The following is a 12908-nucleotide window of genomic DNA, read 5'->3' on the forward strand; positions in this document are numbered from 1 at the left end:
GGCGGTAAGCTTAAGAATTCCTTCCTTGTATATATCACCAACTCATATTTGCAACAAAGAAGCCAAAATAAATGTAAAACTTCCTTCAATCAAACTCAGTTCCTGTTTTCTTCTTTGGCAAATCATTCTGTTTTCTTAGTAGCATGGAATTTCTAATTTTCTGCCAATTTCTAATTTTTTTTTACAATCCAGTCTAACCTACAGCTCTGATATTTCCTACAAATCTCTCATCCAAGTAATAACCCATCCAGGTAATTATCAAGCATGTAAAGCTTCATAAAAGAGGCAAAAACTATTATTATATAATAGAAATGGGCACATTGCAATGAAACAAATAGCAGCTCCAGAGCTCCAGACAGTCCTACATAATTCCACTTGATTTTTTTCCTGTTTTGGAAAACATAGTGAATACAGAATATACATTTTCATAAATTAACCTGTTATGCCTTTCACTTAAAACTCATATTAATAAACACGTTCTACATAAACTCTTCCTATCCAAATAAAATCCTCTAAATTCATTTCAACAATAAATTATAGACTTCTCATTACTTTGGATCAGATTATCATAAATTACAACTTTAAAAAAAATAGCAATATTTTTCACTGTTGAATATTTTCAAGCAATCAAATAACACAAACTCTCACTATTGTCTGGGCCTGTGGGGGAAAAAAAAATTAAGAGGCAAAGGAGATAGCAATACAGTTAAAGGTTTTGGAGTTCTTTTTTTTATAACATAATTTCCAGACTCCTTTTCACTTTATTATAAAAAAATGCATGTTACATATTGATCCTTTAATGCTGCTTTATATATATTCATCAGTTTAGCATACGTTAAGTAAATCAATTTAAAAATGAGTACTTCTGATGCCATTTCTATGCATTTTTAAGAAGAATTGGCCGTGCTCTACTTCAAGACATATTTATACATCCAGAAATGGATGCTAAGTGTCATTCTAAATATTTTCCTTTATTTTCTGTGAGTACAATATCATCATAAATCATTTCACTAAGGGAGACAGATAAAATAATTTTTCTCCTGGAAAATCTGTTTGGAGCTACACTGATTTCAACTAGAAAAATAGCAATGACATGAACTAAGCAACTGTTCATGGGATACCATTTCTTATTTTGGATATTTTGGATTTGAAATATAGACAGTCCTCGGATCATGAAAATAATTGGGGCTGGAATTCCCATTTTAAGCAACACGGTTGCAAAACAGGACATCATGTGACTGCATCACTTAGTAATGACAATCCTAGCACCCCTTGTCTTCCTTAAGCGAGGATTGTGGGTCAATAAGCAAAAATCTCCTGTCAAGAGTAAATATTTGGCAGCTATGTGCCTCTTTGTTTTCATCTTGCCATTAGAGTAAGGGGGTGGGGGAAATGATGTTTTTGACTAGGTTAGAAAAATAAAACCTCTCCAGTTCTTTGGAAGTTTGCTGAGAGATGGCTGTTTGGAAACCTTTCAAGGACATTCTAGCAGGCGTGAAGAAGATAGCAGATGGTTCCTATAACAAAGAGAACCTGTTTACATGAGCTATGTTGATATTGGGGGGGGGTGTTTGGCTGGGAATGTCGTTGTTATATGTTATATTTAATGCCTTGGAACTTTAGAGTTAGTTTTCCTTCGCCTATACCAGACCATGTGCTCAGTAAACCAGTTAGCTTTTAAGAAATAACACTAATCCTGGACTTTTATTTGGAGTTGACATCTCCCTTCAATTTCCTGCACGCTACCAACAGGCAAAGTCAAAGGCATGGCTGGAAGGAAGCCTTAAGTTCTAGTTGGCTTGCAAGGAGGTCAGTGGGCAAGTAAGTGCTGCTGTCAGATCGGAGAAGGTGCATAAGGGAATGACCAGGTTGGGGAAGATGTTGCCGCATGAACGTGCACTATGATGTATGAGACCCTTTGTACTCCACAGCCAGACCCCACAGGAAAAGACTGCAGGAGTGTGAGTGACTTGCAAGCTTCCCCACCAGCTTCCCCACTTTGCTGGTGGGAAGCTGGCAGAAAAGATCACAAATGGTGACCACATGAAATGGGATCTTGCAACTGTCATAAGTGTAAGCCAGTTGCAAATCACCCATGACCATGGGCGCCCTGGGATGGCCAGAAACTTTCAGGACCAATCATAAGTACAGATGGTCCTCAACCTATGATCACAATTGAGCCCAAAATTTATGTTGCTGAGTGAGAAATTTGTTAAGTGAGTTTTGCCTCATTTTATGGTTTTTCTTGCCACAGTTGCTAAGTGAATCACTGCAGTTGTTAAGTTAGTAACACAGAGTTGTTAACTGAACCTGGCTTTCCCATTTGGTTATCAGAAGGCCGCAAAAGGTGATCACATGACCCCGGGGCACTGCAACCATCACGAATATGAATCAGTTATCAGGCATCTGAATGTAAGTCACGTGACTATGAGGATGCTGCAATGGTCATAATTGTGAAAAATGGTCATAAGTCACTTTTTCCAGTGCTGTTGTAACTTTGAATGGTCACTAAATGAACTGTTGTAAGTCGAGGACTACCTGCACCATCTGTCTTTGTGTCTTCAAGCAGTTGTTGACCAAGTGTTTGTTAACTGAGTTCTACTTCTCTACAAAAAAGGGAAAAAAGTATGAAGAGAAAGGGCAGAATATAGTAGTTTGATTTTAATCGTGATGAAGGCCTGAGACAGGATATTACAGGCTAACTTTAATAAGCTGTAAAAGAGCAAAATGTGGCTTGAGAAGAACCTGTGCTAAGACGAGGACAATCAATCAGTGAGAACTTTGAAAAAATGTATTATCAAACTGAGACTTTTTGAAGGACACGTTCTGAGAAATCTCAAGAGCTCCCAGATGGGAAAAAATGGCTGCCTTTGTAATATAATGCAAAAGAAAGATGAAGTATATAAAAAAGGAAAAATAGCAGTTAACTTACTACAATGGGCTGTCTGAAGTATTCATCTACAGCTGCATTACGGAGACCGGACAGATTTACCCCATAAAAACATTGCTGATACCTGGAAGGAAGAATGTATTTGTTTTGCTTTTTAAATTAAATTCAGAGAAAGAAGTCTTATGGATCTCATATAACGTCAGATTGATGCATATTATTAAAACACACACACACACACGAAGACTGACCAAGGCATTTTTTAAATTGTAAATTATATATATATATATATATATATATATATATATATATATATATATATATATATATATATATATATATATATGAGACTCTGTTTTTGTTTATTGGTAACTGCTCAGTGGAGTAATTAACTCTGTAAAAAACATCCAGAGCCTTAAGCAATTTGGTTAAAAATAAATTTTGAAAAAATTAATGGTCACAATTCAGCTACAACATTAATTGTGGTACTTATGTACAACTGCACCATGCATGGAATCTGGAGATGGATTTCACAGGTGTTCTTTCAGAGGAAAATAATATTTTTAAAGGCAAAATAGATGGGAGATCTCTAAGTAAAAAACAGAAAAATGACTTAGCAATGATGTTCTGGCCTTTGAAATGGGTTTTAAGCACCAATTTAGGGAGGACTGCAACTAGGCAAGAGAAAATCCAAACTTGAACCACATCAACATGCTCCTTTATTAAGACCATATGTATGAATGAAGATGAAAAGGAACGGCCAAAAAAGATTATAGTAGACTTATCAAACAAAGATAAAAAGCACCTGGACATAATGGAAATGTTCAGGTTTTTGAACAAGGACTGTACTCCATATGGGTCTCAGTAAACATTAGTGGTGACAGAGGTGAAGCTGAATACAGCACTTGGGGTCACATAAATAATTGCTTCACAGGATTTTTAGTCCTGGTCTTAAGGGCAAAAGAAGTAATTATAGATTTGTAATTGATGCCACTCTGAACTTTGCTATCCATTAGATAGAAGGGCTATACCATTTTGCAAATGGCTTATTTTCCCTACTAGAACTGTATATTAGATAATTAAATAGTAGCACATTGATTTGATTTGTGATTAGATATCTAATGTAACACTCTACTACCTCAGGATTTTTAATTTTTTTTTAAAATTCCATTTATATCCCGCCCTTCTCCGAAGACTCAGGGTGGCTTACAAGCTTAGCAGTAGCCTTCATTCTAAGTATATGCCTGCTTATTAAGGCTTTCACACAAACCCCAAGCGGCATTATTACAAAGTCAGCTTAATTGCCCCCAACAATCTGGGTTAACAAAAGAATGACTATGCCTCTTAGTTCAATTTATAGACAAGGTATATGATGAGCAAGAGCAAGGAAAAGTTTTTTATTTGCGACCTTGCTATTGACTTTCCATTTGGACACTCTTTTCAGAAAAAAATGGAGATTAAATGTATATCCTGAGTCATGGTTTGAAGGAGTATCTTAAACAAACATAAAACTACAGAAGCTAGCACTAATATCCTTTTGACAACTGGTGCATTTAATAAGCAAGAAATATGTGAGCCTCAACAGCTGTACCTTTATTCAGCCAGAATTCAAAAGTACCGTATATACTTGAGTATAAGCCGAATTTTTCAGCCCACTTTTAGGGCTGAAAAATTCCACTTCGGCTTATACTCCAGTCAACAAAAAAACTTACCGAGGACTTGTGCGCGGCCGAGGCTTTGGTGCTTCCGGGATCGCGCGCACCTCTCCCAAGCCACCGCCGTCCGAGACCTGCCGAAGTTTGGGGAGGTTTGGGGAGGTGCGCGCGCACCTCCCCAAACCTCCCCAAACGTCGGCAGGTCTCCGTTCCTCCGCGCCCTGCCTGCCTGCTTCTTTCCGCAGCGGAAAGAAGCAGGCAGGCAGGGCGCGGAGGAACGGAGACCTGGGGAGGTTTGGGGAGGCGCCCAAACCTCCCCAAACGTCGGCAGGTCTCCGTTCCTCCTGCCGACGTTTGGGGAGTTTTGGGCGCCTCCCCAAACCTCCCCAGGTCTCCGTTCCTCCTGCCGACGTTTGGGGAGGTTTGGGCGCCTCCCCAAACCTCCCCAGGTCTCCGTTCCTCCGCGCAGACCTGCCGACGTTTGGGGAGGTTTGGGCGCCTCCCCAAACCTCCCCAGGTCTCCGTTCCTCCTGCCGACGTTTGGGGAGGTTTGGGCGCCTCCCCAAACCTCCCCAGGTCTCCGTTCCTCCGCGCAGACCTGCCGACATTTGGGGAGGTTTGGGCGCCTCCCCAAACCTCCCCAGGTCTCCGTTCCTCCGCGCAGACCTGCCGACGTTTGGGGAGGTTTGGGCGCCTCCCCAAACCTCCCCAGGTCTCCGTTCCTCCTGCCGACGTTTGGGGAGGTTTGGGCGCCTCCCCAGGTCTCCGTTCCTCCGCGCAGACCTGCCGACGTTTGGGGAGGTTTGGGCGCCTCCCCAAACCTCCCCAAACGTCGGCAGGTCTCCGTTCCTCCTGCCGACGTTTGGGGAGGTTTGGGCACCTCCCCAAACCTCCCCAGGTCTCCGTTCCTCCGCGCAGACCTGCTGACGTTTGGGGAGGTTTGGGCGCCTCCCCAAACCTCGGCAGGTCTCCGTTCCTCCGCGCAGACCTGCCGACGTTTGGGGAGGTTTGGGCGCCTCCCCAAACCTCCCCAGGTCTCCGTTCCTCCGCACAGACCTGCCGACGTTTGGGGAGGTTTGGGCGCCTCCCCAAACCTCCCCAGGTCTCCGTTCCTCCGCACAGACCTGCCGACGTTTGGGGAGGTTTGGGCGCCTCCCCAAACCTCCCCAAACGTCGGCAGGTCTCCGTTCCTCCTGCCGACGTTTGGGGAGGTTTGGGCACCTCCCCAAACCTCCCCAGGTCTCCGTTCCTCCGCGCAGACCTGCCGACGTTTGGGGAGGTTTGGGCGCCTCCCCAAACCTCGGCAGGTCTCCGTTCCTCCGCGCAGACCTGCCGACGTTTGGGGAGGTTTGGGCGCCTCCCCAAACCTCCCCAAACGTCGCGCAGACCTGCCGACGTTTGGGGAAGCGCCCAAACCTCCCCAAACGTCGGCAGGTCTGTGCGGAGGAACGGAGACCTGGGGAGGTTTGGGGAGGCGCCCAAACCTCCCCAAACGTCGGCAGGTCTGCGCGGAGGAACGGAGACCTGGGGAGGTTTGGGGAGGCGCCCAAACCTCCCCAAACGTCGGCAGGAGGAACGGAGACCTGGGGAGGTTTGGGGAGGCGCCCAAACCTCCCCAAATGTCGGCAGGTCTGCGCGGAGGAACAGAGACCTGGGGAGGTTTGGGGAGGCGCCCAAACCTCCCCAAACGTCGGCAGGAGGAACGGAGACCTGCCGACGTTTGGGGAGGTTTGGGGAGGCGCCCAAACCTCCCCAAACGTCGGCAGGTCTGTGCGGAGGAACGGAGACCTGGGGAGGTTTGGGGAGGCGCCCAAACCTCCCCAAACATCGGCAGGAGGAACGGAGACCTGCCGACGTTTGGGAAGGTTTGGGGAGGCGCCCAAACCTCCCCAAACGTCGGCAGGTCTGCGCGGAGGAACGGAGACCTGGGGAGGTTTGGGGAGGCGCCCAAACCTCCCCAAACGTCGGCAGGAGGAACGGAGACCTGCCGACGTTTGGGGAGGTTTGGGGAGGCGCCCAAACCTCCCCAAACGTCGGCAGGTCTGCGCGGAGGAACGGAGACCTGGGGAGGTTTGGGGAGGTGCCCAAACCTCCCCAAACGTCGGCAGGAGGAACGGAGACCTGCCGACGTTTGGGGAGGTTTGGGGAGGCGCCCAAACCTCCCCAAACGTCGGCAGGAGGAACGGAGACCTGGGGAGGTTTGGGGAGGCACCCAAACCTCCCCAAACGTCGGCAGGTCTGCGCGGAGGAACGGAGACCTGGGGAGGTTTGGGGAGGTGCCCAAACCTCCCCAAACGTCGGCAGGAGGAACGGAGACCTGCCGACGTTTGGGGAGGTTTGGGGAGGCGCCCAAACCTCCCCAAACGTCGGCAGGAGGAACGGAGACCTGGGGAGGTTTGGGGAGGCGCCCAAACCTCCCCAAACGTCGGCAGGTCTGCGCGGAGGAACGGAGACCTGGGGAGGTTTGGGGAGGCGCCCAAAGCTCCCCAAACGTCGGCAGGAGGAACGGAGACCTGGGGAGGTTTGGGGAGGCGCCCAAACCTCCCCAAACGTCGGCAGGTCTGCGCGGAGGAACGGAGACCTGGGGAGGTTTGGGGAGGTGCCCAAACCTCCCCAAACGTCGGCAGGAGGAACGGAGACCTGCCGACGTTTGGGGAGGTTTGGGGAGGCGCCCAAACCTCCCCAAACGTCGGCAGGTCTGCGCGGAGGAACGGAGACCTGGGGAGGTTTGGGGAGGCGCCCAAACCTCCCCAAACATCGGCAGGAGGAACGGAGACCTGGGGAGGTTTGGGGAGGCGCCCAAACCTCCCCAAACGTCAGCAGGTCTGCGCGGAGGAACGGAGACCTGGGGAGGTTTGGGGAGGTGCCCAAACCTCCCCAAACGTCGGCAGGAGGAACGGAGAACTGGGGAGGTTTGGGGAGGCGCCCAAACCTCCCCAAACGTCGGCAGGTCTGCGCGGAGGAACGGAGACCTGGGGAGGTTTGGGGAGGCGCCCAAACCTCCCCAAACATCGGCAGGAGGAACGGAGACCTGGGGAGGTTTGGGGAGGCGCCCAAACCTCCCCAAACGTCGGCAGGTCTGCACGGAGGAACGGAGACCTGGGGAGGTTTGGGGAGGTGCCCAAACCTCCCCAAACGTCGGCAGGAGGAACGGAGACCTGCCGACGTTTGGGGAGGTTTGGGGAGGCGCCCAAACCTCCCCAAACGTCGGCAGGTCTGCGCGGAGGAACGGAGACCTGGGGAGGTTTGGGGAGGCGCCCAAACCTCCCCAAACGTCGGCAGGAGGAACGGAGACCTGCCGACGTTTGGGGAGGTTTGGGGAGGCGCCCAAACCTCCCCAAACGTCGGCAGGTCTGCGCGGAGGAACGGAGACCTGCCGACGTTTGGGGAGGTTTGGGGAGGTGCGCGCGCACCTCCCCAAACCTCCCCAAACTTCGGCAGGTCTCCGGACGGCGGCGGCTTAGGAGAGGTGCGCGCGATCCTGGAAGCACCGAAGCCTCGGCCGCGCGCAAGTCCTCGGTAAGCTCCGGGCGGTCACTTGCTTCGCGTCTCCTGAGGGAAGGGGGGGCGACTGGAACGGGCGTGTTTCCTCGCCTGCTGGGCGCCGCGATTTGCCCGGGGAACGCGCGGGCCCCGAATGGCAGCGTGGAGCGAGGAAGCGGACAGCCAGGGCTTCCCCGAGAGCCGCGGCCACACAGGGTATTCCTGTGTATTCAGGCTTGCAAAATGGCGGATCGAGCCTCTGCTGGCGGCAGAGGCTTGCAGAGCGCGGATCCAGCCTCCGCCAGCGGCGGAGGCTTGCAGAGCGCGGATCCAGCCTCCGCCGGCGGCGGAGGCTTGCAGAACGGCGGATCGGCTTATACTCGAGTCAACAACTTTTCCCAGTTTTTGGGGGTGAAATTGGGGGTCTCGGCTTATACTCGAGTCGGTTTATACTCAAGTATATACGGTACCTGGATCCAGGTGGTGTAAGTGGAAGATATTACTATATGATAATTGCATATTAATTTGAGCAGCCTTTTCCTAGTTGTTGTCTGCAGGAGATGATTAGAATAAGGGACCAACACATCTGGAGGATACCAAGTTAGGCAAGGGTGAATTAAAGTGTTCTTCAATTATGTCTCAGCATATTTATGTTGTCTTCTCTTTCAAATCTTTACTTGACAGAGTTTGGTATCTTCATTTAGTCTTCTATTATTAAAGTTTTCTATAAAGACTTCATTGATCTTGATCAATACGTCATATCAACAAAGGTATGTCATTCTCACATGCCAAACCTTTTTTTACCACATAAAGCACTGCTACAAGTACTAATGTTTATGCAGAAGTGTTTCCAGGATTGAGCGTAGCAAAATCCAATATTCAGAAATTCTAAAACCTCATCAAGTTATCATCACATACTGAACAATTTTAGAAAGTAACAACAATCAGAAAACCATTTTCATTGGAAGATGACATGTTACTATGAGAGAAAGAAGTACACATTCATTAATACAAATGAGACCCCAGGGAATATCTGTTAAAAGCACACTTATCACAATGAAAGCTACTGCTAATTTTGAACCACATGCTTAGCATTGCACAGTTAAATGGAAAGTAATTTAAATGGAGTTAGTTCTTCTATAAGAAACCAAGTTTAAGATAAAAATATAGATAAACTTAGTATTCCAGAATCAGAGTAACCATATTGTTTTACTTTTAAGTACCGTATATACTTGAGTATAAGCCGACTCGAATATAAGCCGAGACCCCTAATTTTACCCCCAAAAACTGGAAAAAGTTCTTGACTCAAGTATAAGCCGAGGCTGGGATCTGCCGAGTGGCTTTCAGCACTGGAGAAAATGCAAAATCGCTCGAGACCAAACTCGAAGGAATCAGCTGCCGGTGGGAGCGAGGCGATCCGTGCGGTCCCGTGACAGCCAGTCGGGCAAGCAACGCGAAGAGCGGCAGGGCTTTATTTTTGCACCGTGGAGCTCCCCCTCCCCCTCCTCCCAAACTCCCCCTCTCTCCCCCTTCCCCCCACTTCCCAGAGCTGAATACAGGGTATTAACCGGCGGCGGAGGCTTGCAGAACGGCGGATCGAGCCTCTGTCGCCGGCGGCTGGATCCGCGCTCCGCAAGCCTCTGCCGCCGGCGGAGGCTGGATCCGCGCTCCACAAGCCTCTGCCGCCGGCTGGATCCGCGCCCCGCAAGCCTCTGCCGCCGGCGGAGGCTGGATCCGCGCTCCGCAAGCCTCTGCCGCCGGCGGAGGCTGGATCCGTGCTCCACAAGCCTCTGACGCCGGCTGGATCCGCGCCCCGCAAGCCTCTGCCGCCGGCAGAGGCTTGCGGAGCGCGGATCCAGCCTCCGCCGGCGGCAGAGGCTTGCGGAGCGCGGATCCAGTGGGGGGGGAAAAGCCCTTTAGCAGGATTTGCCTGCATGCCGGCGGAGGCTGGATCCGCGCTCCGCAAGCCTCTGCCGCCGGCGGAGGCTGGATCCATGCTCCACAAGCCTCTGCCGCCGGCTGGATCCGCGCCCTGCCGCCGGCAGAGGCTTGCGGAGCGCGGATCCAGCCTCCGCCGGCATGCAGGCAAATCCTGCTAAAGGGCTTTTCCCCCCCACTGGATCCGCGCTCCGCAAGCCTCTGCCGCCGGCGGAGGCTGGATCCGTGCTCCGCAAGCCTCTGCCGGCGGCAGGGCGCGGATCCAGCCGGCGGCAGAGGCTTGCGGAGCACGGATCCAGTGGGGGGGAAAAGCCCTTTAGCAGGATTTGCCTGCATGCCGGCGGAGGGTGGATCCGCGCTCCGCAAGCCTCTGCTGCCGGCTGGATCCGCGCCCTGCCGCCGGCAGAGGCTTGCGGAGCGCGGATCCAGCCTCCGCCGGCGGCAGAGGCTTGCGGAGCGCGGATCCAGTGGGGGGGGGAAAGCCCTTTAGCAGGATTTGCCTGCATGTCTCAAGTGCTACCTAATGTGCTTTCAGCCTCAGTCGGCCACTCCACATTGTAATCACGAAGGTAGCTCTCTAACGGAAAGGGAAGGGAAGGGAAGGGAAGGAAAGGAAAGGAAAGGAAAGGAAAGGAAAGGAAAGGAAAGGAAAGGAAAGGAAAGGAAAGGAAAGGAAAGGAAAGGAAAGGAAAGGAAAGGAAAGGAAAGGGAAGGAAAGGAAAGCCCACCATCTCTCCTCTGCCGCTCGCTCTCGCCGCTCCAGCCCTGGCGAGCCAAAGAGACGAAAGGCCCCGAGCGATAGGAAGGGGATCTCTGCCCTAGAGCGGGAGGGGGGAGGGAAAGGGGGGGGAGGAAAGGCCCGATCGCTTTGTGTTGAGCTGGTTCAGCTCAGCCGGACTAGGCGGGGCTGCGGCTCCCAGCTGATGCCGCTGCCGCCATCCAAGTCCGGCCGGCAAGAACTTTTTTTCTCCCCGCCCCGCAGTGACGAGTAAAGCGCGACTTACTTCCTCCTCCATGCCCACGTCGCCTTCTCGCCCAACAATCCCAAGTAAGGGGCGGCCTCAGAAAGGGGCTCTAACTTTCCCCTACCGCTCGAACTCATCTTGGAGAGGAAGGCAAAATCGGGAGAGGGAAGAAGAGCGAGGACTGGAGCAGCGCTTGCCCGGCTTCTCTCCCCTGCAGGGAGTGGCGGGGTCGGTTCCGCCTCCACCATGTTCTCTCTCGAGAGCCTTGTCCCACCCGCAAAACGCCAGCGCCGCCGCTGCCGCCCCCTTCCTAGCCAGCCCTCAGCCGCTTCACAAGCACCCGTTGCCGGCCCAGTTCTATCAGACCCGCGCGGCGCCGCACGTACTCCGTTTACATGGCCCCCGTACTTCCCCCACACGTCCCTTCTCCCGCCTCCTTCCCATAACGGCCTCTACCTACCGGACGGCGCCTCAGCTCCCCGTGTCCGCCGCCGCCGCCGCCGCCGCCACCCTGACCAAACCCTCTCTGCCTGCGCGCGCCCTCCCTCCCTCCCTCCCTCCTTCCTCTCTGTCTCTAGCTGGGCGAGGCTTCCAGCCTTCGCCGTGACGCTGCACGCCCAGCTTCTCTCTGATTTCCCTGGCCCAGTCCAGTGATGCTTGAGAGGAAAAAAAAAGCGAGCGGGCGGGCGAGGGGGGGAGGGAAAGGCGAGAATGACCGCTTTGTGTTACCTGCCATGAAACCAGTCCTTGCAGGCGTCGCACTCTATCATGAAGCGGGTTACATCGTAGGGCAGCCAGGCAGCGGAAAGAAGCAGGCAGGCAGGGCGCGGAGGTCCGGAGACCTGCCGACGTTTGGGGAGGTTTGGGGAGGTGCGCGCGCACCTCCCCAAACCTCCCCAAACTTCGGCAGGTCTCCGGACGGCGGCGGCTTGGGAGAGGTGCGCGCGATCCCGGAAGCACCGAAGCCTCGGCCACGCGCAAGTCCTCGGTAAGTTCTTTTTTTTTGTTCACTGGAGCATAAGCCGAAGTGGATTTTTTCAGCCCAAAAAGTGGGCTGAAAAATTCGGCTTATACTCAAGTATATACGGTAAATCAAACTAAAAGTCAGATAACATTGTAAAAACAGCACATAAGATGTGCAAGTTTTCTCCAACACAAAAATTACATCTAGGCAAGAAAACAAAACAGCCTGTAGAACTAGATTATGTTTACTACCTTAAAAAACAGAAAGGCCACAACATATTTACTTTTACAAGAGAACTATAACTATAGTTCTATAGTTATAGTTCTCTTTCTATTTATAGAACTATAAATAAAGTGATTAAAAAGAATAGTTTGAGCCAATTTTGAAGGATCAGATGATAATATTCAAGTTAAGCTTTTATATTTATATATTTCAGCGACAGACCTTAGAGGGATCCTAATAGATAAAGTTAAAATCCTCAAATTGAATTTCTGGTGATTTCATAGATCTGTTAAGTGCCACTTTCTTGGCAAAAGTATGGGAAGAGTTTGACATTACATTCTTCCAGAATGTATTCTAAATTCCTAATCTATCCTAAAATCCTGGTTTTCCCACATGTTCTCTTATATAGGTATTAAACAGAGACAACCTTGTTTAGCTTTATAGATTAGCCAAATGTTGTAAAATAAATGTTTCATTGTGTGTACAATACAATTTGAGTGGGTCCCAGGATAAAAAACTCATAGCAATGCAAAGAATACAGTGGAAGGAATATCATCTCCCAATTCATCCTCAGAAGTTCCAAGAGATAATCCAGAATTCCAGATGACCAGCCTTCCATCTCTTAATCCTTCCCAAACAGTTTAAAATGTACCCAAGATGGATTCAGGCTGTTTGCAGTTCTATTTAGGCATAATGACACTATGAGTATGGCCATGTCCCTCTATTTGCAAGTGCTATATAGAAATCAGAGAATTGATAGCCATTTCGTTTTTCACAGTTCTGATTAATAATGG

General features: G+C 50.5%; 1 protein-coding gene and 1 long non-coding RNA gene across 4 annotated transcripts in view; one reads left to right on the plus strand and one right to left on the minus strand.

Annotated features, from left to right (window-relative positions):
* LOC308661545 overlaps positions 1-12908 on the plus strand; it is a 43014-nt gene that overhangs the window by 12833 nt on the left and 17273 nt on the right. The gene's annotated exons all lie outside the window — the stretch shown is intronic.
* The window catches only part of LOC308661544 (histone-arginine methyltransferase CARM1-like), a gene marked incomplete at its 3' end in the record, with an annotated part of 61634 nt that overhangs the window by 9203 nt on the left and 39523 nt on the right, over positions 1-12908 (minus strand). For all 3 annotated transcript variants that reach the window (XM_081316511.1, XM_081316513.1, XM_081316512.1), the window contains exon 8: positions 2933-3014. In XM_081316511.1, coding sequence (XP_081172637.1) covers positions 2933-3014 — 82 coding nt within the window. The remainder of the gene's footprint in view (positions 1-2932; positions 3015-12908) is intronic.

This window comes from Vipera berus, assembly GCF_964194415.1.
Source record: "Vipera berus genome assembly, chromosome: 2".
NCBI lineage: Eukaryota > Metazoa > Chordata > Lepidosauria > Squamata > Viperidae > Vipera > Vipera berus.